General features: G+C 33.4%; 3 protein-coding genes across 4 annotated transcripts; all 3 read right to left on the bottom strand.

The window, feature by feature from the left end:
- Window positions 1-3,973: 3,973 nt before the first annotated feature.
- On the bottom strand, window positions 3,974-7,994 carry LOC101203092 (condensin-2 complex subunit H2). Of its 2 annotated transcripts, XM_011660281.2 has the most exons (13): window positions 7,693-7,994; window positions 7,494-7,568; window positions 7,195-7,369; window positions 7,002-7,101; window positions 6,830-6,936; window positions 6,609-6,745; window positions 6,154-6,517; window positions 5,872-6,047; window positions 5,627-5,800; window positions 5,444-5,539; window positions 4,822-4,923; window positions 4,542-4,700; window positions 3,974-4,405 (listed from the first exon to the last, which is right to left on the bottom strand). In XM_011660281.2, the coding sequence occupies exons 3-13, from the start codon at window positions 7,367-7,369 to the stop codon at window positions 4,214-4,216; spliced, it is 1,782 nt and encodes a 593-aa protein (XP_011658583.1). In that variant the 5' UTR covers window positions 7,494-7,568; window positions 7,693-7,994; the 3' UTR covers window positions 3,974-4,213. The 2 variants fall into 2 exon arrangements, with proteins under 2 accessions (XP_011658583.1, XP_011658584.1); XM_011660282.2 differs by lacking the exon at window positions 7,494-7,568.
- A 2,102-nt stretch (window positions 7,995-10,096) lies between these two features.
- Window positions 10,097-10,631, bottom strand: LOC101204067 (auxin-responsive protein SAUR21). The gene has a single exon (XM_004144781.3). The coding sequence runs from the start codon at window positions 10,542-10,544 to the stop codon at window positions 10,266-10,268; it is 279 nt and encodes a 92-aa protein (XP_004144829.1). The 5' UTR covers window positions 10,545-10,631; the 3' UTR covers window positions 10,097-10,265.
- Window positions 10,632-14,534: 3,903 nt separating this feature from the next.
- LOC105436059 (auxin-responsive protein SAUR24) lies at window positions 14,535-15,102 on the bottom strand. The gene has a single exon (XM_011660280.2). The coding sequence runs from the start codon at window positions 15,001-15,003 to the stop codon at window positions 14,749-14,751; it is 255 nt and encodes an 84-aa protein (XP_011658582.1). The 5' UTR covers window positions 15,004-15,102; the 3' UTR covers window positions 14,535-14,748.
- Window positions 15,103-20,476: the final 5,374 nt, after the last annotated feature.

Raw genomic sequence — 20,476 nt, 5'->3', positions numbered from 1 at the left:
CTATTGATAATTACTTATTGGATTTCGTGAAAATTTGTAAACCCAGACGTGAGTGAAAATGTTAAATGTTGCTACAAAATTAAATTTTGATTCAAAAACTAATAAGATATATTTATATATTACATTTTTCAAAGATTAATACATCAATGAAATTAGTTTTTGTGAATTTGATCCATTCATCTCGCTGAGAAGAGGTTTCTTGTAGCAATTCAATTCTCATAAGTGACTTTTTCTTTCAAAGAATTGAATTATTGAAATATTTCAATCAACTACCATCACTAAAATATTGTATTTACCTGCAGCAGCTATGTGAAGGCAAAACCATTTTCTGCGTAGTTCATTTTGAATGTAGCATAGGGAAAGCTGAAGACTTATGGTACTTCTTATTTATTTGCTCAATGAAATGCAAAAAGGGAAAAAAGTTGATAATCAATGGCACATAATGTTTCAGCAAATCATATTTTTCTATCAGGAAGTTTTGTGAGGAATAACCGATCATGTCGTTAGCATACATTTCAGCATTTGCAAACTCAATAATTCACTAAAAAGGCATATAAGCTTTCACTAAAAAGTAAAAAGGATTACTTAACAGTTTATATTGGAGAGTGACAGCAAAAGGGATTTGCCATTCCGCTTTCTTGTTCATTTGAAGCAACTTTTGTTTCAACAATTACAAAGTTAGAGGATGTTTGGGAAAATGAGTGAAATAATGAAATCGAGAGAGTAGTGAAGTTGTGGATCTATAAAGAGTTAATAACGTTTAAACTTTATGTTCTATAGTCGTGAGGCTCATCAACTCCTTGGATGGAGTTTACAACTCCAACTTTTTGAGTAATAAAGAAGATTATGGTTGGGGTGTCAAAGAACTCCATTCAATTCTTTGATGGATGGTGAGTTTTCGAGATCTTTGAACTAATTCATTTTCTTGTTACAGTTTCATTCTTAATATCAGGTATAAGAGAGTCGTATTCACTAATTTTTATCAGATATGAAATAGCATTAGATTTCCATAAGAAAACCATAGATATGCTAAAGCTAGTTTGGGATATTTCAAAGTGCTTAAAACGGTCATTCTAAACTGACTTCGAGTTTGCTCATTAAAACTACAACCATACATAAAATCAGCTGAGTAATGAAGATTTTAGTAACTCAAGAAAGAAGCTCTTCATTTTCCATAAAGTTATATCCGTTAGCAATTTCCTAAGGCAGGGAGATCAGTTCTTTTTCACTCCCATAAAAAAGAAAAAAAGATTTCAAAGATTAATGGAATTTACAATGAAATATCTCATGCCTATTTTCCAAGATCAAAACTGTACTCCATAAATATGTTGGTATTATCACTCATAGTTGTTCATTCAAGTGAGAGATCAAATCAGCAAAGATATCATCGCTACAGTGGAATGTAAGACCGCCCATTGGATGATAATATTCAAATTCTTCAGTAGTTTGATTGAGCAAGTCTTGAAAACATGGTTGATTCAAGTAAGTAATCGGAATCACGAACCGTTTCTTTTGATTCTCACCAACATAGACTGCACAATAGCCCTTAGGAACCATTGAAACTCTCTGGTTTCCGTTCATGGAAGACCGTCTTAGAAGACGACGAAGTCCCATTGATTAAAAAAAGTGAATGGAATGAGAAGATTTTTGTGTTGTTTGTGAACAACTAATATGTATATGTATATATATAGAGGGTTAACGTTAAAAGGGCTGTGAAACCAATGGCTAGAAATCTTTGAATGGGGCCTAGCAAAAGATGAATGCTTGTGCACATGGTTTTGTCTTCCAAATACTTATCAGTTAAGGGAATGATTGTGGTAAATAATGTTATATTGTCCTGTCTTTTTCAAAGAAAAATGGAAGCACTAACCCCATTGTTCACCTGAGAAATAGATTGGCATATCAGTTTTTGTACCTTAGAACATGTTAAAGAGAAACTGATACCTCAACTTTTGTGGATGATACTATAATTGGTGGTATACGTCTTGAACTATATTTGTCTTTTTAATGTGAATTCACTGAATGAGGAAAAGAGAAACAATCATCTCCCAATTGTTAGTCTTCAAATATTTGTTGTCTTGTTTCAACTTTTATGTGCCCACCAAATCCCCAGTATATATCGTCTTGATTCCCTTAATTGGTTTAGAAAATTTTTGATTGTGGCAAAGGAATGGGAAGGATTTGAGGGAAATCAAGGGATCTCATGATAGAAGATGTATGTGGGCTAGTTTTTTCGTTGTCAATTAGTTTTGAGATGAAACATTATGTTATTTAGTGAGAATAAAATTTAAAATTTAACTTTCTAAATGGCTTGAAAGTGATAATAAGTTTAAGCTAGCGAGTGAAGGCGAATTTAATTATATATCATCTGACATCACTCTATCTATAGACGTAACTAACACTGTTAAACAACCACGTAGATTTGTAAAAGTGAATTTAGCTGTACAGTGTAGTGACAGATGCATTGGTTAATAAACTATTACTATATTGCAAAGAAACAAAAATGGATTTGGAGTTAAAATTTTCAATTAGGTTGCAAGATGTTACCTTCATTTGATGGTTTTCACGAGCATCACAATCTGTATGGCACTTTTCATCATTTGTTGCAGACTCATTAGACGCTTCTTTCGTAGCAGTTTTAGAACCATAATTTTTAGAAAGCTTATGCACTGATTTTGATCTTGTTGATAGTTTCCCTTCATGCTCATGTTTGTTTGCATTTTGCTATAAAGTGACCTAAGGACAGCAATTGATATATTTACCAATGGGCAACACCATTCCAGACCACAAAAAGGAACAAATGAAATATAATTGCATCATAAACTTATTAAACATGCATAGAAGGCCTAATAAACTTACTATACATACATAAAATCACTCTAAATGGCTTAAGAGAGGTAGCAATTTGATTTTGAAACTAGTAGTCAAAGTTTGAAACGTACAAGATAGATGCGAGATGCTGCAAGATATAACATAATGGCCTAATAATCTTACAAAACATGCATAGAATAACTCTAAATGGCTTGGAAGGGGTAGGAATTTTATTTTGAAACTTAGAGTGAAAGTTTGAAATATGATATTGCAAGATATAACATAATGACCTAATAAACTTAGGAAACATGCACATAATCACTCTAAATGACTTGGAAGGAATAACAATGTGATTTTGAAACTCATAATGAATGTTTGAAATGTGTGAGATGGTGTGAGATACGTGCGAGATAAAACATACTAAACTGAACTACTTACGCTCCTAAACATATATAGTAACACCTTGAATGATTCATAAACATATATAAACGTTGTATTTTTCTTTAAAGAATCTCACTCAAGCAAAGACTAAGGATCAACCAGAAACAAAACAAGGTATAATAGAAATACTCAAAATGGATAAGTTCCATGCATCAATCATATCAAAGCTTGGATTGAATCTAAAGCAGATAAGTACAATATATGACCAAACAAACAAAACCTAGAAAGAAAAATGCAAACAAAACAAAGAAAGAGTTCAATGATGAGGAGGAGATGCCAGCGATCATGGCAAGTTTTAAAAAGTTCAATGATGAGTTCATGGAACAATATGCATAGAGGAACATCATCGGTAACTGTTTTTCTAGACCCATATCTCGTGGTTTCCTTCAGTAAAATTTGCTCATCCAAGTAATTTAAACTATTTTGTTGGTGTGAGCCAATGATAACTTTTCTAGTATGGAATCCAGGAACAAAAATAACATTCAAGTACTACATGGTGTTCACAAAATAAAGGGTGTGTCAAATAATTAGTAAATTTTTTGTAAGACTATGGGATACTCTATCTAATTGTTTTCAAGTCTATAAAGAAAAGTGGGAGTTAGTGAGTATGATGAGAAAATATGTTCTTAAGGTGGTGAAAGAGGACCTAACAAGTTTGTTCATGAATTGATGAAATGAGTGTTAATTTTGGGGGAGAGAATAATAAAGTGGTGAAGTAGTAGGAATAAAAACAGAAGTGGAAATATATACTTCTCCCGAGCCCCGCCATTGAAAATTACATCAAATAAAGTAATCTAAACGAGGGAAGCAGAAATATGTCCCCAACAAAAGGTTGATGCTCAACGCCACAACAACCTGTGTTGAATTGCTTTACTATATATACAAATACTCAACTGTACATTAGATTGTCGTCCAGTAGAATGTTAATCAACTGGTTCAACAAATCAAGATCTTTGTCTCCCTACTTTCGTCCTTTCTTGTCTCTCACACTAGATTCTTTGACAGTATTAGTTTTACATGGGGACAGAAACCTTTCTCTTGAAACCTGTTTCTTGTGGCGAACAAGCCTAATGTAGAATGGATTAACATTAGTATAGCAAATTGACTCCCCATCAACCCCATTCTTTTCCAGCTCCACATCTCCGTTGTTCACCTGAAAATGACTTGTCAATTCCAATTTTCATCCATAAAAAATAAACTTTAAGAAATTATTTGCATACAAATCACAAGCTTTCAGTCCCTAAATTTCACCAATCTCGGTACTTTTATAATGTAGTTCAGTACATTACCAACTGAAGTAGAGCGGAAAAACTTCGTGCCACATTGTACTTTTCCTGCCTTTCAACAACATTAGAGAAAGGCACGAGACCTCCTCTGTCAGCATCACTAGATAATTCTTCAAGAATTGCTTGACCGTATTCATGAATATCAAACGGCGGGTGTTTGTCCTATCACAAAAAAAATAAAAAAAAACTTCTCAAACCCAGAAAAAATAAATAAATAACCATCGGTCATACCATACAGACAACAAAAGTGAAACTGGGGTATAATAACATTAAATGGAATTACTTGATCTTCCAAATTGTGTTCAATATTTTGTTTCCATGTAGAGACTCGAGTGGCCATTTCTGTCTGCTTCTCACTCTCAGCAATGCTTGCAAGGAGGGCATCCTTTAAAGAAAAAATTGTAGGTGACCATCTACCATTGTAAATATGATAAAAAGAACAAAAGAACAAAAAACTAGGCATGATTTGCATCTGTGGATGTCATGTTCCAGGTTTTGCAGTTTTATTCTTATAATTTCCAAAAGCTCCTGCAAATCTATCAACTAAAATCATGGACATAATGTATTAATTTTGAAGGATATTTAAGTGCACAAGTCTGCATAACCTCATCATGTGCCATGCATTTTTTCAAACACAAGTACCGAGAGCCCCGTATATTCTCAGGATGATAGGAACAGATTATTTTTCCATTCATCAGTAAATGAGAATGTATGCAAAAAAAATTAACAATACAAACAAATAATTAAAAAAATGGGCTGTCTATCATTGATAGATTCTGAAACTTTGTTACATTTGTAATACTTTCAACAGTTATGACATTTAAAATAATTTTCCTTAAAAAATTAAGAGCCAGACAGATTGCAAATAGGTAAAGTCAAGTGATAAGTCCACAGATATCACTTACAAGATGAGAGCGACAAAGATCTTCTAGACTTGAACGAGAATCTGGAAATTCAGGTTCATATGCTTCACCATTATCAAAATGAGCCGCAACATCATGCTGCATAAAACCCACGACTTAACAATCAATAGTAATTCAAAAGAAAAATTAGCCTACAATAAGAATGTGTCGCACAGTTTACTCAACCTTTTCATTCCCAAAACACATAGCCTCATCCATAAAATGATCGTTGGGGTCACCAATATCTGGATGATTGACATCAGGCATTGCGTCTTCAAAACCATTATCGATATTGTCATCTTCCATATCAGAAAGGGAATCACAACTTTTATGACCTTCATTGATAAGTGAATTTCGCAACTGTAGTCACAATAGTTAGTCTGTCAACTGGAAGAAACATTTTATTAGTAAAAACATACACAAAACTGTACCTTCTCATATAATAAAACAGATTTGGATTCTTTATGAGCTTCGAATCCCTGGTTCTGCTCTTCCCAAATCTGTGCAAACTCTTGACTAACGGGGCCATGTAGTTTCGCCATTGGAAACAAAGCTATTAGAAACTCATGCTTACCAGATTTCTTATAGTTCTTTTTAAAAGCTTTAACTGACATGCAAGAAGAGAGAGAACATTCAAAATAATAATTAAAAAAGAGTTTACTTTTAAACAAAAATTGAAAGGAAATGAATGTAAATTGAAGTGGGCAAACAACCTTTTCTAAATGGTTTTATTTTCAAATTTCCTGGTTCATGAGGATTCAAAGGCTTCCAAAAATCATCATCATCTTCACAACCATTTGAGTCGTCTGATTCAGAATTTCCAAGAGGATCATGTACGAAGCTACCGCTGACAAGTGGTGATTGAGCAGCAGCATGATCACCAACCTGAGTCTTGCCAAAAGATGATCTTTGCATAGTTGATTGAGACTGACAACTCCTGCGGGTCGAGCTGCCCCTACGTGCACTATTATGACTTTTTCCAAACTTATTGTTCTCATTCATAAAATCTTCGAATGTTTTAACATCAGACGAATCTAAAAGTATAAAATCTTGGAAAATATTACTAGCGGTGGCCAACTGCATAATTAAAAGAAATTATTATTGACTGTCAAATGATATAAAAGGTAAAAGAAACAAAAAAAAATAATTAATCATAGCAACCAATTACCAAGTATGAATCTAGTTCTCCATTATCAGATGAATCCAAGCAATCACCTTCAAGAACGATTAAATTTGCAGGAGGTTTTACCGTTTGATTCAACCAAACATCTTCCTTGGTACTGTCCAGGGTATTCTTTGGATCAACTGCAAAATTTGAATCATAAATCTAAATGTTATTTAACTTAAATACTTCACAAGTTTCACTATGACATAAAATAGATAAGCTACCTGGCACATCCTCTGAAACCCAATATAGATCGTTCTCGCCCTCGTCAATTTTATGAGAACCATTTTGTTCAGCCTCTATTGAGTTCCCTTCTAAGTGATGTTGCTGTCTGTTCAAATAAAAGCTTATGAAAATATTTATTAAAGAATAAATAAATAAATAAAATAATCAGACCTTCTTTCAGAAAGGAACTCCAATGCTCGCAAAACTAACGAGTAAAGGTATTCAACCTTCCGACTGTAAACCTGAATCGAGCCCTGGAGAAGCAGAGCAGCTACACCCGACAAAAAAAAAACCCAAAATGCATTACTCAATCAGAAATATTCAATTTTTTTCACAATTCAAAACACCGTAAAAGAAACCTCACCTTCAGCAAAATTGACAGTGTGGTTCTCGTCTTCGTCGGACTGAAACTCACCGGAGCAAATCTGCAAGAGATATCGCTCAAGGTTCTGGGCGAGATCGACTTCCCAATTCAAGCGAAGGTCACGCTCCGGTTGCAGCATGTCAAAAGCAGCATCTCCAGTGCAGTCGGTAGTCATCTTGAGATTCAAAATTGAAACCCATTTAACTCCAAAAAAAAAAACTTTTAACTCCATTATCACACCTAGATATAATTAACCCCATTTCCTTTTCCTTGAGATCATGTTAAGTTAGTGCACGAACCTTAGATACATTATTTTTTGTGCTCAATGAATGCTTTAAATCTTTAAAAAGTGCTACAACCACGTACAAAAATTTCTGCGTAATTGCAAAAAAAGAATCTTGACTAGTTAAAAATGTAAAATCTAAGTGAGCAATGGGGAACTTGAAGCAATTGTAGAATAGAAAGTACCAAAGCAGTTTATTGTAGAAGAGAAAGTACCAAAGCAGTATAATGATGTTGCTAGCGCCGAAGATACAGTGAGCAATGGGGAACTTGAGAGGCTGAGAAAGAGGAAAATAGGACGCCAATACGCATTTCTCAGCGCATCTCCGGCGCAGAATCTTGCACGCCGCACATGAACTAACCACCACGAAGGGCTGAAGAGTCGGCGACTGTGAAGGAGACGCGAAGGCGACTGAGAAAGGAGAAGAGTTGAAGTCGGGCTGCACTTTGCGTTAGTAGAAGAGAAAGTGAGGGAGAAGGGGAAAGCCACGCGAGAAGAGAACACGAGGAGAAGGAAAATGAGAAGAATGGCATAAATTTAATCTTTAGGGCCTTTTTTATAAAAGGGTAATATAGACTTTTTCTTCAACTTATTTATTTTTAAAATATTTTTTTTAAACCAATCTCAAAACTCTTTCTACCCTCCAAAATAATCTCATTTTTTTTGTAATTTCCAAAGTTATTTTTGGAGAAAGAAACGCTTGATTTTCCATAAAGTCATCCATTAGTAATTTCCTCATGCAGGGAGATCACATTCTTTTACTCCCATGGAAGAAAACATAAAGAATGTCTATGCCTATTGTTCTTGATCAAAATTGTACTCTACAAAAAATTTGTTGTTCCTCTCATAGTTGTTGGTTTAACTGAGAGATCAATTCAGTGAAGATATTATCTTTGCAGTTAAATGTGAGACCACCCATTGAATGATACTAATCAAATTCTTCTCTAGTTTGACTAAGCAAATCTTGTAGACATGGCTGATTCAAGTAAGTTATCGGAATCACGAATCGCTTCTTTTGATTCTCTCCAACATACACTGCACAATAGCCCTTCGGAACTGATGACCGCTGGAGAATATTACGAAGTCCCATGACTTTTTTAATTCAATTGATGGAGGAAATCCTAGCAGGAAGAAGAATATATTTCAATGCTCCTTGAGAAATGAAAGGGAATGAGAAGACTGGTGTTTGTACAAGAAATCAAATGTATATATAGATGATGAAACTGAAAGGTAATGAAACCAATGGCTAGAAATCTTTGGATGGGGGCCTAGGAAGAGATAAGCGCTTGTGCAGCCCATGGTTTTGTCTTCCAAATACTGATCAGTAAGCCATGTTCTTCTGTCTTGATCTTGAATATACTGGTGGAGTTTTTTGAGCTTCAGCACATGATAATGAAAAGTCATGCTACTTATTTTCTTTGAATTGTACTGTCATTGGTGGTATATGTCTTTAACTGTGTTTTCCTTTTCAATATAAGTTCACTGAATGAAAAACCATACTATTTCCAAAATGTTGACGTCAACTAATTGTTGTCTTAGTTTAGCACAAACCATATGAGGAAGTAGACATTGGCATTGATGGCCCAGATGGTTTTTCCACATTACCAGCTGATAGAACAAGTATATGAGTTACAGATTCTATTCTTGATTTTCATTGCTTCAATACCTGTTAATTTTCAGAAAAATCACATCATGGGCCACAATTTTCAACTGCCTAGCTGGATTGATTAGCAAAAGACAAGGAATAATTAAAAGTGCTAATTTGTGAGACAGGATCAGAGTGAGAGGGGATAGAATTATAAAACAGACTATTTAAACGGTAATTGGCATCATCTCCCTTCCTCGAGGTTGGAGGATTGATCCCCCACCCTGCCGTTGTACAAAAACATTAGAGAAAAGTTCTGGAAAACCAACATATTTATGACTCACCTTTACAAGTGATCATCTTCCTCTTAGAACCATCATGACCTTACACATTTGGTCAAGAAAATTTTGTCCAACTCAATTTGATATGCTTTATTGCTGTAGAATAGCTTCTTGTCATATATCAAGATGAACAAACAAGTGAAGAAGAACTGAGAAGTGGCTCGGTTAATGTGATCAGTGTGCCTGCCGAGCTACAGAGAATATGATTAGCCATTGTGGGATTTCATAGTTCTGTCTTCTAAGAAGTTAGAACTGATTCTGACTGTATAGTGGTTGACATGTCCAATCCTTGAAGATACCACATCATATAGTTCTGTCTATCATAACATCAAAAAGGACTTCTTTCTTATTGGTTATTGTATAAATACACTAACCATTTCTTTGTGAATAACTTAGAATGGTCCCACTTAGAAAAAGCTATACCTTTTTTCTTTTCATGCCGTCCTTAATCCTTATCTAATTGTGGCCTAGTTTTTCCTTAATCTCTTTTGATATTGCATAATCTCAGGAAAATCTCCTCAAAGATCTTGACTTTTGCAATGATTTTGAGAAAGATCAGCCATGGCCTTTCAAGGATAGGACTTCAGGGCCAAAATAGGTGCATTTGAGGGAAAAATCATAAGAAAGCAATGATTATTAGCACAAATTTAGCTGTTTTTTCTGATATATATTTCTTAATGTATGGACAACTAATAAAGGGAGAACTTCCAACCAAAGTATGTGCATTGAGTAATTCATTATTCAGTTTCCTTAAACCAAAAGAATGAGCTATACAATAACTGAAGGATGAATTTTCTAATGACAAAATTGTTGGCCCTAATCTTCTGTCTATTTTCTAAACTAAATCTAGCCACGTGGAGAATCATGAGCCATTCAAACTTTGAGTGAGGTTAAGGAAAGCTTCTTCTCTACATGGAATCGTGAGACCTCCCATGGGATGATGGAAACCAAACTCCTCTTCAGCCTGACTCAACAATGTCTGAAAAGAAGGATGACTTAAGTAAGAAACAGGTACAACAAAGCGCTTCCTCTGTGTTTCTCCAACATAAACAGCCAAGTGACCTTTTGGAATTGAATCTGAATTGCGAATCCTATGGAGAATTTGTTTGGCATTAACAACACCAGGTAGACGAATACCCATGATGGAAAACTGTATACTGATTCTGCAAGTCTTGTTTCAAGTTATGTTTGAATGGAAGATAGAACAATTTGGAAATGTGGTGAGAACTCCATTAGGATCCACTTCTATATATACACAAGATGAAATATTTCGGTTCTCCTTAACTCTTGAGCAACAAGTGGTGGAGAGGAAATCAGCCAATTGGGCCCAGTGAAGGACAGAGATAAGAGTGAACCACGTGGCTTTGCCTGCCAGCTGAAGTTCAATGAAATAAATATGAATGTTACAAGTTCAGACAGACCTAAACAAGTCAGTGGCCTCTGTCATATGTACATGGCCTGCAGCTCTACCCTACTACCTAATCCCATCATAAGGGAGATAGCATTCATGCAGATAATTCCTAGACTATATAACATGGAGGTGCTAGACCAGTGAAGGTTTTAGAGAAAGAAAAATCAGGATTTCCCCTTGCATATGTGAATGGAGCACCTCAAAGTAGAAATTGTAATAAATATATCTCATAAATGAATGATGATCTTCTCCAAGTAACTTGAGGAAAGACAATAACATTATCTTACTTTTCTGTCTATTTTGAATCTTAAGGAAAGCTAGCTCTTAAGGAAACTAAGTTGTACTCTCTAGCAGGATCTCTGAGCAGTTTTATCAAACAGGTTCTCTTGTACAGATTTGAACTTTGGTTCTCTTCTTCATGATCCGCTCATAATTGGAAATAAATCAGAACCCTGAAACATTTTTGCTACTAGCAGCTTCTTGAATTGCTCAATAGGTAAATCTAAGGAAATGAGGGAATTGATGATAACTGTTTTAAATTTTTTTGAAATAAAATACTAGTTGTGAAGGTATTAGTTCGATTGTAGATTGAAAATTGTTGTTTGTGCAACCAAAACAGCTGATATGAATGATGTAGCTTCTTTTTTGTATCGTCTAAGAATTAATATTCATCCAAGTAGATTGTTTGCGTAAGTAAAGAAGAGAAGTAAAGCCATATATAAGACACAGAGAATACTTTTTCAAGCAATAAACTTTTTCCACTTTCAGGAAAGATATGGCCAATTCAATCCCTTAATGTAGGGAAACATTCCTTTACTCCCCTCTGAAGGAAATAAAAAAATATGAGTAAATGAAAGAATGCACATAGTTTTGGTTACATTTAATATCTCTATTCTACAAATGGGTTGTATATATTGTAGATGTCAGTGCATCTCTCACAAATCATTCAAATGGGAGATGATATGGATGAAAATGTCGTATCTGCAATGAATAGTAAGACCACCCACAGCATGTTGGTAACTAAGTTCTTCTACAGTTCGACAGAAATTCTTGAAAACATGGTTGATTTAAGCAAGTTATCGGGATCACCAACCATTTCTCCAACATAGACTGCAGAAAATCCCTTAGGATTCAGTGAAACTTCTTGGTTTCTTTTAAGAAGATTGTGAAGCACCATATATGTACATTATAATCAGATCCTTTTTGTTTGTGAGTTCTTGGGAGCACTTTGCTTTGCCTGAGATCCAATAATATGTATACCACTTATAGCTGGAAGGCAAGAAAAAGAGTTACAAGGCTGAAGGAATCAAACTATCATAAACAATATAGTCTTGTTACCTACTCTCAGAAGTGAAAAAACGCATTTGTTTATATGAACATGCTGCATCTTCATGGAAGGCCAATCATGGCCTATTATTAATTATGATTAACAGATATTATATACTAACAAAATCAATTGATCATGTTTTTTTGTTATTATAAACCTCACTGTGCTTGTTTGATGCAGTCAAGCCAAAAAAAAGAGTCAATACTCAATATAAATGGGTTACCATCTTTTCTGTGAATGCTCAGGCTCTAGAAAAGTGATCCATATAATTTATTTACATAAACAGAGAAAAGAAGCATAGCCATGAATAAAGGAAAATACTTTTTGAAGTAAGAGATCTCTTCAATTTCAAGTAAAGTTGTGGCCATTTCATTTCCATCACTGGTAATTTCCTTAATGAAGGGAAACATTCTTTTACTCCCATCACGAGGAAACAAAAAAAGAAGGAAAATGAAAAAAATGTACATGGTTTTGGTTAATTCTAATGTTCCTATTCTACAAGATTGACTACATTTCTATAAATTTCAGTTCATCTCTCATAGATCATTCATATTAGAGATGAGATCTGTAAAAATGTCGTCTCTGCAATGAATTGTAAGACCGCCCATCGGATGATAGTAACCAAATTCTTCTTCAGTTTGGCAAAGCAGCTGTTGAAAACATGGTCGATTCAAGTAAGTTATGGGGATCACGAATCGCTTCTTTTGGCTTTCTCCAACATAGACTGCACAATAGCCCTTTGGAACTGCAGAAACTCCTTGGTTTCTTTTAAGAAGATGTTGAAGCCTCATGTTTGTAGTGTACGATATAATCTGTATACTTAGAGCAACAAGAAAATCACAGAACGAGTTTTAGAGAGAAGAAAGCTTCTTTTGGTTGAGGATGTGAAAGAATTGTGATTGCGTTTAGACCATATCCAATGTTATATTTATATACTTTATAAAGAGCGCCTTAGAAGCTATTGGATGGGACATAGCAGTAAGAGACATGAACTTATGAAGCATCACATGCTTTGTCTTTCAATTATTACAATCCAGTCAGTGATGTTGGCAAAGACATTGAAAAAAGTTTCACTTTCAGTGAAGAAACAAATACATGATCCCAATTAGCTCTAAAGAAAAGACTTGTGAAAATGGTGATTAGAAACTGTGGGACAGTTGTAGCCAAGGACAAGCCTTGGACACTCCACATTCTGCTGCCATTTTATTAAAACTACACAGTTTATGGATATAATCTCAATAAATAGAGGAAATACTACATCTTGCAGAATAGAAAGAAGAGATGAAGCTTGTTGCTCAATCAACATAAACATAAATGAATATCAAGTTAAAAGGGACCCATTTTCTAGAGTAGATTTTTCTTTGACAAGTCAATGTGATTCAAACATTTCCAATGTTGTTCATTAACTATTTATAGCGACTAATATGTTTATGAGAAATTTCATCTAACAATCAATTGACAATGAGAGAAGTACCTCATATATTTTATAAAGATAGTAAAATCTCTTAATCTTTTCAATGATGGGGTTCGGGGACAACAACCCAAAAACCTAAGTTGAATTCATATTTGACATATTTATATTATTTAGGATTTCGACCCTATTGTTTAGACCAATGCATTAAACTCTCTAAACTTTAGAGGTGTCGCTGAATTATTCTCTCTAATAATAAATTGTTCTTCCTCCCCTTGTGAGCTTAGCTAACACACGCTATTATATCACGCAAATATCTTGTCGGTTTTCAATTACTTTAGGTTTTTCTGTTTTCTTTATATATTGATTTCTTAACAGACTAATATGTAGAGAAATCTTGAAAGGGAAACAAGTTTTCTTGTAAAAGATGTAGGAACAACTGATAACTTCTTCTATCCCTTTTAACATGAACTTTAAACTAGATTTTGGAAGAACTTCAAACTTCAGAGCTGTTTGGGTTTCTGGTGAATGAAGATCAATTGAGACTTTACTTTATACCAATGAAAATCACAGTAATGTAAATTTCAATTTCAAGGAGGAAGAACTATACGAGGACTCGAAAAGAGAAGTTGTTGTAGGGAAATATTTTGTTTCATGAGAACTTGGGAGTACATTGTTTTGTTTGAGAACTCAATATTGAGTTTTCCATTTATGGCTGGAAGGTAACAAAAACAGTTACAAGGCGGAAGGATGGAAAATCTTAGAATTCAAAGAACTAAGAAGCATAGGGTTTATGTGGTTATGGCTATGTCTTTATGGAGGGTCAATCATATCTTGCCACTAAGTTTTTTTACTCAAATTTTAAATTTGAAACTAAAAGGAACCAACACATAAATGAATTTGGCATATTTTCTAATTGAGATTCATCCACATGATTGCATAAATAAAAATAGAAGCATGACCTAAGGTATAGAGAAAATACTTCTTTAAGGAATGAACCTCTTAAATTTTCTGTAGAACTGAAGTTATTTCATTTCATTTCATCCTTGGGTAATTTCCTTAACCAGGGAAACATTATTTTACTCCCCACTAAAGGAAACAAAAAAATGACGAAAATGAAAGAAAAAAAATGTACATGAAGTGTTGGTTATTTCTAGCTATCAGAGTTTTTGTATTTTGAAAATGTTATTCGTCTCTCATAGATCATTCAAACGAGAGATGAGATTAGTGAAGATGGCATCTTTGCAATGAATAGTAAGACCTCCCATTGGATGATGGTACCCGAATTCTTCTTCAGTTTGGCTAAGCAACTCTTGAAAACATGGTTGATTCAAGTAACTAATTGGAATTATGAAACGCTTCTTTTGGCTCTCTCCAACATATACTGCACAATAGCCCTTGGGAATTGATGAAACTCCTTGGCTTCTTTTAAGAAGATGGATGAGCCTCATGTTGAACGGTATAATTACTATATTTAAAGCAAAGAGAAATCGTAGAACACGTTTTCGAGAGAAGAATTTTTTTTCTTTCAAACTAGAATGTGAAGACTTGTGGTTGCTTCTAAACTATATCAAATGTGGACTTATATAGATGATAAAGAGGTCTTCTCAAAACTAATGGATGGGGCCTAGTAGGAGACATGAACTTATGAGGCCTTACATGCTTTGTCTTCCAATTAGTACAATCCAGCTAGTGAATTTAATAAATACATTGCCTTGTATATTTCAATGAAAAAAACCCCACTTAGCTCATAAGAAAAAGACTAGGTAATGGAGATTAGAAATTGTGGGCCAGTTATGTCAAGAGACTCTTGGACATCATATATATTTTGCTTGCACTTCATTTAGATTACACAGTCTATGGTCATTATTTCATCAAGTGGAGGAATTACTGCATCAACCAACAAAAACATAACAAAATTTGAGTAAATTAAGGAACCATTTTCTACAGCAGTTTTTGCTTTGACAGGTCAACATGATTCAAAGATGTCTAATGCTGCTCAATAGCTTTAGTAAAAGTGAAAAGGACTAATAGAATTAAACCGTTTACCGACTAAGATAGCTAAGCGAAGGAGAGTCTTCAAATTGATGGAAGACTACACATTTGACAACTTAATGTTTTGTAAATGGTATACTCTGTAAAATTGTCATTCTAGCCAATCTTAGAATTGAGAAAAAGCATATGGTTATATGGATATACTGCGTACACTTTTCGAGACTCAACCATGGTTGATAATGAACAAAAGATATTATATCTTTATGCAAAGACGAAATGGACATTGAATTTTGATCCAAATTTGAAATATGAAACCTCTTCATAGTGCTTGTTTGATTGCAACCAAACCAAGAGGAGTCAATATAAAATGGTAAGATTCGTATCCATCTGTATTACTAGTTTGCACATATAAAGAGAGGGATAACCGAAATAGAAAGTTTTTTTTTTTTCAATGAATGAACCTCTTCACTTTCATCATTAGCAATTTCCTTGGTGAGGGAGACATTTTAACTCCCTACTGAAAAAGGAAACAAAAAAAGAGGAAAATGAAAAAAAAATGTACATATTGTTGGTTATTTCTAGTGTCTATGGATTGATAATAAACTATAGAGTGTCAATAAATTTCTCATAGAACATTTAGATGGGAGATGAGATTAGTAAAGAAGTCATGTCTGCAATGAATAGTAAGACCGCCCATGGGATGATGGTAACCAAATTCTTCGTCTGTCTTACGAAGCAAGTCTTGAAAACATGGTTGATTCAAGCACGTTATTGGGATCACGAACCGCTTCTTTTGGCTCTCGCCAACATACACTGCACAGTAACCCTTGGGAATTGCTGAAACTCCTTGGCTTCTTGTAAGAAGTTGGCGAAACCTCATATTGTACACTATAGTAAACACACTTAGAACTACTCAAAAGTTGACGAACGCGTTTTTATGGGACGAAAGTTTCTTTTGAATGAGAAAGTGAAGAACTGTGATTGCGTTTAAACCATATCAAATGTGTATATATAGATGATAAGGATGCATTTACAAAACTATTGAACGCCCCTAGCAGGAGACATGAGCTAGGAATCATCACATGGTTTGTCTTCTAATTACTAGTGAAGTTAGTAAATACATTGTCTTGCATTTTTAATGGAAGAAACCAATGCAAGGCCCCATTTAGCTCTGAAGAAAAAGACCCAGAAGACTGGTGAGAAGAAATGTGGGCCAATTATAGCCAAGGACAAGCCTTGGACATCCCACATTTTTCTTCAACCTTGCTTGTATAACACAGTTTATAGATAAATTTTCATTAAATGGAAGAAATACTATTAGCTTCCACTGTTTGGAAATATGCCTAAGCTTAGTAGTGTAGTACTGCTACACCAACAAAGAAGTTGAGGCCAACGGACCCCATTTTCTCGAATAGAATTGACTATAACACACCAACATGATTCAAATATTTTCAATGTTGCTCAATAACTTGCTAAAAAATGACAGCAACTAAACTGATGTTATTATCTTGAACAAAGTTAAACTGTTCGCGGTCAACTAAAATGGCTAAACAAAAGAGACCTTTGAATTTGTGGTAAAATACATCGATGTTTGAAGTCAGGGAAGAGTATGTTTGAAATAGTTAAAACCATTGTTGACGTATTCAAAATCACGAACAAGACTTTGATTATTTCACGACTAACTTAATATTTAGTTTTACACGTTTTAAAGTGATTTTGATAATTTTGATGGGTTTATAATATATGTCTCTAACTGTTTTTTAACATAAAAAATTTATTTTAATCAATTAAAAAACATGCCTTAAAATAAAACGTTGTTATGAGTTATTTTGCAAAATTTCTTTCAGTCTTAGGCTTGAAAAAAGTGTATGGTTATGGTTTAGCCAACTGCATTTTCATGTAAAGACAAAAATTACGAAAAAGTTCTGACCCTAACTTGAGATATGAAATCTCACCAGCATTTCTTTTTTTTTTTTTTTTTTTGTCATTGATCCAACCCAACCAAAAGAAAGTCAATGAAAATGGTTTAATATCTTTATAGTAACAGCTAAGTTTCAAAAAATGAAGATTCATCCATATTACTGACTTGCATACATGTAGAGAAGAGAAGCATAACCATAAAATAAAGAGACGATATATCTTTTTAAGGAATGAATGATACTCTTCCATTTCCAATAAAGTTATAGTCATTTTAATTTTCATCACAAGTAATTCCCTTGTGCAGGGAAACTTTTTACTCCCCACCAAAGGAAACAAAAAAGAAAGGATGAAAATTGAAAAAATAAATGTACAATGATTTGGTTATTTTCAATGCCCCTATTCTACAAGATTAATGATATACTACAAACGAGAGATGAGGTCGGTGAAGATGTCGTCTCTACAATGAATAGTAAGACCACCCATGGGATGATGGTAACCGAATTTTTCTTCAGTTTGAGAAAGCAACTCTTGAAAGCATGACTGATTCAAGTGTGTAATTGGGATCACAAACCGTTTCTTTTGGTTCTCTCCAACATAGACTGCACAATAACCTTTGGGAATTGTTGAAACTCCTTGGTTTCTTTTAAGAAGTTGACGAATCCCCATGTTGTACAATAGAATTGATGTACTTCTAGAGTAATGAGAAGATTGTAAGAACACAAGTTTTCAGGAGAAGAAAGTTTCTTTCAAATGGGAATGTGAAGAATTGTGATTGCTTCGTCTAAGCCATCTCACATATGTATTTATAAATAAATGATCACATGAAGGTATATTTTCATAGCTATTGGATAGGGCCTACTAGGGGACATGAACTTAAAGAGGTATAACATGCTTTGTCTTCCAAGTTCCAACTACCATTATCAATAAATTGATGTTTGTAAATGCATTGTCTTTCTACAAAGGCCCCATTTAGCTCTTAAAGAAAATACTTTGAAAATGGAGATCAGGAAGTGTGGACTTCAGCCAAGGACAAGCATTGGGCATCACACATTTTGTTTCCATACTTTTGCTGAGATTACACAAATAATAAGAAAGATTGATTAAATGGAGGAACCAAAATACTACCATGTTGAAAAAAATGAAGACAGGTATTTTAATTTCTTGCTCAATCAACAAGAACATGTACATAACTATCTGAGTTAAGGGTCCTATTGTTGTTTAAAGTAGTTTTCTCCTCTTTTTTCCCCCACAAAACATCAACTCTTACTTCTAAACTTGTCATTTTATTGGTTTTAACGTAAACTTTCAATTTTGTCAAATTAAACTTAAAACTTAGACATAATTCGTGTTGTAATCATAACTTAAAACTTTAAAAGGTTTTTGTACTTTAAACCCTATGATAAGTTTCTGTTCTAATCAAGGTCAAGGTCGAATTGGGGTGGGGTGGGGATACCATTCCCGTTCACGATTGGAGACCCTAAAAAATCCTCGTTTTGACTCCATCAAAGATCAAATTGGGGATTCCTTGTCCCGATTGGAGCGATACTTGCATAGATCCAACCTCGTGGAAATTTTTGTCAAGCCTAGTTATTTGATACAAATGGGATAAGGTTAGAGAAAGTGATATTAGAGTCATTTTATTTTGTTGGAACGCGTGAGTTTTGACGATGCTAATTGATAGTTAATTTGTGCACTTGTCTAAGTAATTTTGTAATGTAGTGGCGAAGCAGGGACTTCATGGCGGGGGACACTTGCATATACGAAATTAAAAGTTTAGCCCATGCAATTTTGAGTTGTTTCTATATATGACTCTAAAATGTGTGGAGTAGTTTCTAATTTTTTTTCATCGTAGGTTTGATAGATCAATATATTCGAAAATTTTAAAAATAATAATCATTATATCATGTATACATATTTAACTTTTTGTCTAATAAGTTATCTATGGTCGTACGTTTTTTAAATATCATACACTACAAAATGTTAAAAGTATTTGTTATTTCTTATATAAATTTAACTTTAAGTCTGGTAGGTCATATTGTATTTATTTTAAAATAAATGCAATATTTATAACTTAGTAAATTGAAATTTTAGGACTCGATTAGAAACAAAATTGAAATTTTGAGGATAAATTAGACGTTTTTCACGAAATAAAAATTTGGAGAATTGGATCCAATGACAAAATTTGGGTGGGTGGTTGGAATTATAGCATAAAAACAAAATTAATGTTTTTTTAGCAAATTCTCTACCCATTTTATTCCTACTTTGCCCTACTCGTGTGGTATGCTATGATTTTCATATTCTAATTATACCATACATTTGTAAAGCGATTCAATTTTCACTATGTTTTTCACACTAGCATATTTTGTTAGATCTTAATTGAATCTGAGATTTATTTATCTAACGAATTCATTCCTAAATTAATGGAATATCTATTCGTGATATTTCTTATTTTATATCTAATAAAACGTTTATATATTTATTTAATAAAATTATATTATATTATAATTGAAACTTCATGTATATTTAATTAATCCATAATATCCATTTTTTCTAAGATTTCAAAAAAATATACATTAAAATCTTATTTGTAAGATTAATGAAATCTCTTATACTAAATTATGTATTGTGTATTAAATATTATGTACTGTGTATTGTGTATTAAATATTATGTAATTCAGAGTACAATAAAGATAATTTGGTGAAATTTTAGTATTATCGATTTATTTTAAATAAGATTTTTTTTTTTAATAAAGTAGCTAAGATTTTGAAATATGTTTTCAAATAAGGTATTTATATATATTATAAAATTTTCAAATGGAGGTGATGAAACTCACTAGTGTATACTATTTTTTTTTTTCTTTTACATTATGTTTGTAGTTAACTTTTCCTCTCATGTTTTGTATACTATTTATTTTTATATATATATATATATATATATATATATATTTTTTTTTTTTGTTTTTTTTTTGTAGACGGTAGGTTTGTATATCATAGATTTTAGAAAATACG

Source organism: Cucumis sativus, chromosome 7 (genome assembly GCF_000004075.3).
Source record: "Cucumis sativus cultivar 9930 chromosome 7, Cucumber_9930_V3, whole genome shotgun sequence".
NCBI lineage: Eukaryota > Viridiplantae > Streptophyta > Magnoliopsida > Cucurbitales > Cucurbitaceae > Cucumis > Cucumis sativus.
The sequence above is the reverse complement of the archived record's forward strand: the minus strand, read 5'-3'. Positions and strand labels throughout refer to the sequence as shown.